Source organism: Sminthopsis crassicaudata, chromosome 4 (assembly GCF_048593235.1).
Source record: "Sminthopsis crassicaudata isolate SCR6 chromosome 4, ASM4859323v1, whole genome shotgun sequence".
In the NCBI taxonomy this organism is placed as follows: Eukaryota; Metazoa; Chordata; class Mammalia; order Dasyuromorphia; family Dasyuridae; genus Sminthopsis; species Sminthopsis crassicaudata.
This window is the reverse complement of record NC_133620.1, coordinates 293,858,820-293,862,951: the sequence shown is the minus strand read 5'-3', so window position 1 is coordinate 293,862,951 and position 4,132 is coordinate 293,858,820. Positions and strand designations below refer to the sequence as shown.

At 38.6% G+C, this 4,132-nt stretch overlaps 1 protein-coding gene across 1 annotated transcript; it reads right to left on the bottom strand.

The window, feature by feature from the left end:
* Positions 1-2,189: 2,189 nt before the first annotated feature.
* LOC141541288 (putative olfactory receptor 1F12P) lies at positions 2,190-3,131 on the bottom strand. The gene has a single exon (XM_074265451.1). It carries the CDS (start codon positions 3,129-3,131, stop codon positions 2,190-2,192), a length of 942 nt encoding a protein of 313 aa, XP_074121552.1.
* Positions 3,132-4,132: the final 1,001 nt, after the last annotated feature.

Below are 4,132 nucleotides of genomic sequence, written 5' to 3'. Positions count from 1 at the left end.
TTGTTAATATCTTAGAATATTAATGCCTTTCTTCCCAAACTACTTTCTACATAATTGTATTTATTCACTTTGTATTCCTGTTGTACATATATGTGCATGTATATGTGACATATAATTGTAGATATACATATCACAAAGAGCAAGCAAAGAAACCTAAATAGTCCCTGTCTCCTGGCTTGGCTATGATAGATTTCAAGTGAAGGAGTCATTCAATATACTGCCTATACTATAATTTAGAAAAATAAAAATAAAATTATTCTATGTATATGTACATAAATATATATATAGCATAAATATAAATAGGTATATATATATATATATATGTATATATATATATATATACACACACACACACACACACAAATGTTTATAATATATGTATGTATAAATATACATATTCCCCAATTAGTATGTCAGCTCCCAGGAAGTAGGGATTATTTCATTCAGTGTATTTTTATCCCTAGAGCATAGTACAGTATCTGTCACATAATATGTATTTAATAAAGAAAATTGATTGATAAGACATTCTCCCTCTTATGCCTCTAGAATGCCTCCTGGAGTTTTATTATGGCCCATTTTCTCATATCCTAGAGCTTATATAGTGTGTGTGTATGTGTTTTTGTTTTTTTCCTTAATAGTAGAAAGATGACTTTTCTTACTAGAAGAAAACACAAAAATAAGATTATAAGACTAAATAGTCAGTGGTGAGACATTCACTGTCTTTATTCACTGTCATACTCTAAAGGGTTGAGTCATAAAAGTTTGACTTGGAAAAAATGGAGTCAAAAGTATAAAGAAATTAAATCAGGAAAGCTGGGTTCATGTCCCAGCTTTGTAATTTTAAAATGATGTGACTAATTCATATGTCTCTAGGTCTCAATTTCCTTACCTGTAAGATGATGGATTGGATTAGATGTTCTCTAAGATTCCTCCCAACATTAGATTTTCCGGCAAAATCAGAAGTCAAAGGTATGCCTGTCCCCAGGGATTAATTCTTTTATTTACCCAACAAATTATTTTGAATGCTCCACTATCTGTGGAGTACTGTGCTACAAGATTCTCTATTAACTACATGGAAAAAACCATTATGGGCATAACATTTGATCTGCACTTATGTGTTTTAAGCTTAATGTGTGAGAACCAAGAATCTGAGGAAACTGGGTATGCCAGCCACTGAATAAAAGATCAATCTCCGTAATCTATCTATAGCCAATATAGCTCTATATATTTACATATCTACTTCTCTTTAAGTTTTTTCTCTTGTGGAGGTGTTTTTTCTTTCTCTTTCATTAGTCTGGGTCTTTCTGAAAAAGGGACTGATTCGGTTTGAGTGATCTAGATTCCTGGTGGTCTGGAGGTTACTGACTATAAGAGAGTTCTTAAGAATCCCCTTTAAAATGCCACTGGTAGGGGCAGCTAGGTGGCGCAGTGGATAGAGCACCAGCCCTGAATTCAGGAGGGACCTGAGTTCAAATGTGGTCTCTTAACACTTAACACTTACTAGCTGTCTGACCTTGGGGAAGTTACTTAACTCCAGCCTCAGGGGAAGAGAAAAATGGCCGCTAGTTTTAGGAGTGAAAGAATTCACTTATTCCCGAATTATTAGTTGCAAAATGAAAGTTTATTATTGGATAGAAATCAGTTTACCAACAGACTGACTTCTATAGTGGCAGATCCATGGGAAAATGGAGTTTTGCACTGAGAATGCAGTTCTCAGTGAACAGAAGGTCCTGGCAGCTAAGGAAGCTACCAAGATCCATCTGCAAAAGACTTTCTTTGAAGGAAGCTGTTATATTGGGTCTTAGTGGAGGCTGGGACAGCCCAGATCTCCTATAGGAATTAACAACACTTCCAAGGGGTGCTTTTTGACCAGGATTTCTAATTGAATCAAAGACTCTGGCATCCTGGAAAGATAACTTATCTAAGGGGATATGCCTTTCCCAGGAGGGGCTGAGAATTTGAAAGGGATCACAGATCAAAAGGAAATAGTTTCTTAAAGGGACCACAACCAGCTTCAGGACCACACCTTCTCCTTTCTTTATATTTCCTTCATCTGCTTCTGGAGATTGTCAAACTCTACTGACTAGAACAGTAAAATTCCTAAAAGTCTTTTTTAAACAATGGAGCTGTTGGTAAGATCAGGTCCCTACCAGCACAAAAATCCTGGGGGAAAAATATCTTAATTCACATCATAGTCTATGAGAGGTTTGTCTGCTAAACACCTTCCTCAGGGCCCTTTTCATCTCATTGTTCCTTAAGCAGTAGATGAAGGGGTTTAGCATGGGAGTTACTACCATATACAGTACTGATGCCACTGAATCTTTTTCCGTAGAGTGAGACGATGATGGATTCAAGTAGACCCCAGTGATGGTTCCATAGAACAAAATAACCACAGTGAGGTGAGAGCCACAAGTGGAGAAGGTCTTCTGCTTGCCCCGGGCAGATGGAACCTTAAGGACAGCTAACACAATGTGAGCGTAGGAGATAAGAATACAAAGGAAGGGAATGAGAACAATCAGCCCACCCACAAGCAAGATCATAAACTGGTTGAGGCTTGTGTCGGAGCAGGAGAGCTGAAGGAGAGGAACAAGATCACAGAAGAAGTATGGCATAACATTCTTGGCACAAAAGTCTAAACGGGCCATAAGGAGAGTGTGAAGCAGGGAGTGTAAGTTAGCAATGAGCCAGGAGCCAGCCAGCATCACACAACAGAGCTGTAAGCTCATCATAGTAGTATACTGAAGGGGGTAGAAGATGGCCACATAACGGTCATAAGCCATCGAGGTCAAGAGAAAATTATCCATATTTGCCAACAAGATGCAGAAATAGATTTGGGTTAGGCAGCCCTCACGGGAAATAGACAGAATCTTCATATGGATGTTAAACAACATCTTAGGGACTGTGGCAGAAGTAAAACAGAAATCTACCAGGGACAGGTTGCTGAGGAAGAAATACATAGGGGTATGGAGGTGTGAATCTATACAGATGGCCAGGATGATGAGTAGATTCCCGGCTGCTCCAATCAGATACATGGTCAGGAACAACGCGAAGATGAGCTCTTGCTTCTCTGAATTGCTAGAGAGGCCTAATAGGATGAATTCAGAGACAGTGCTATAGTTTCCATTCTCCATAGTTTAGAAAGACTTGTTTGTGAGAAAAGTCATCTCATGAATTATGGAGCACAGGGCTTCTAAGTTTCCTTTCCTCTGCAACCCGTCCTTCTACAACATATAACTCTCTCAAAAGCTGCATGGCCCTCATAACTCATTGAGACCCCACTCCTTCCCCAGAAGCCAGAGAATTCACAGCTTTGAGAAGACTTTATGTCATGCTCCTAAATATAACAGAGACCACCAAATCAAAGGGCTTTGTGCTAGAATTTTCTCCAAAGCTTCTTGATTTTAAAGGTCCTAGAAAAGGCCCTACTGCCACTCATATTAGGAGAAGTTCTTAATGATGACAAAGCTACTTATTGTGGGAACTCTATATCCATTCCCTGTTTTCTTCCCCACTTCTCTCCAAACCTTTCTTTCACATGTTCTTTTATTCTCCTATCTACTTGAGCCCAAGGTTCAAGTTTCTGCTTTCTCCATGAATCTCATGCTTCTTGTTGACTTCCTATGTGCTTGGGACTTGGTGATAATATTCTGAGTTGGGTTAGGTCAGGGTGAGCACTGATAGAAAGACCTGCTGACCAGGAATGGCACAGCTAGCCTTTCTGCCAAGGCTCATCCAGGAAGAATTTTCTTATTTCCAGGTATGTGGGGCAGAGAAAGAACTGCCCCTGCTGGCAACAGAAGGAGAGGAAACATGTTTACATCATTCAGCAGAACTGAAACTTTGACAGCAAAATTAATGAAAACCTTAATGACTGCTGATCTCAATGAACTAGAATTCATAAATTAAAGGATTATTGATTTGAAAGGAATCTAAAAATATCCAGAACAACCCTTTAATTTTACAAATGAGAAAACTAATTCAATAATGTTCAAATCTATTTAATTTAAGGACCATTTATTAAGCATTTATTATATGCAAGTCCCTGTTGTAGATGGTAGTGATGCTAAGAGAAAATGAACCAGTTCTGCCCCTCAAGAGGTTTACATCTTTCTGGGGATATACAACATGCATA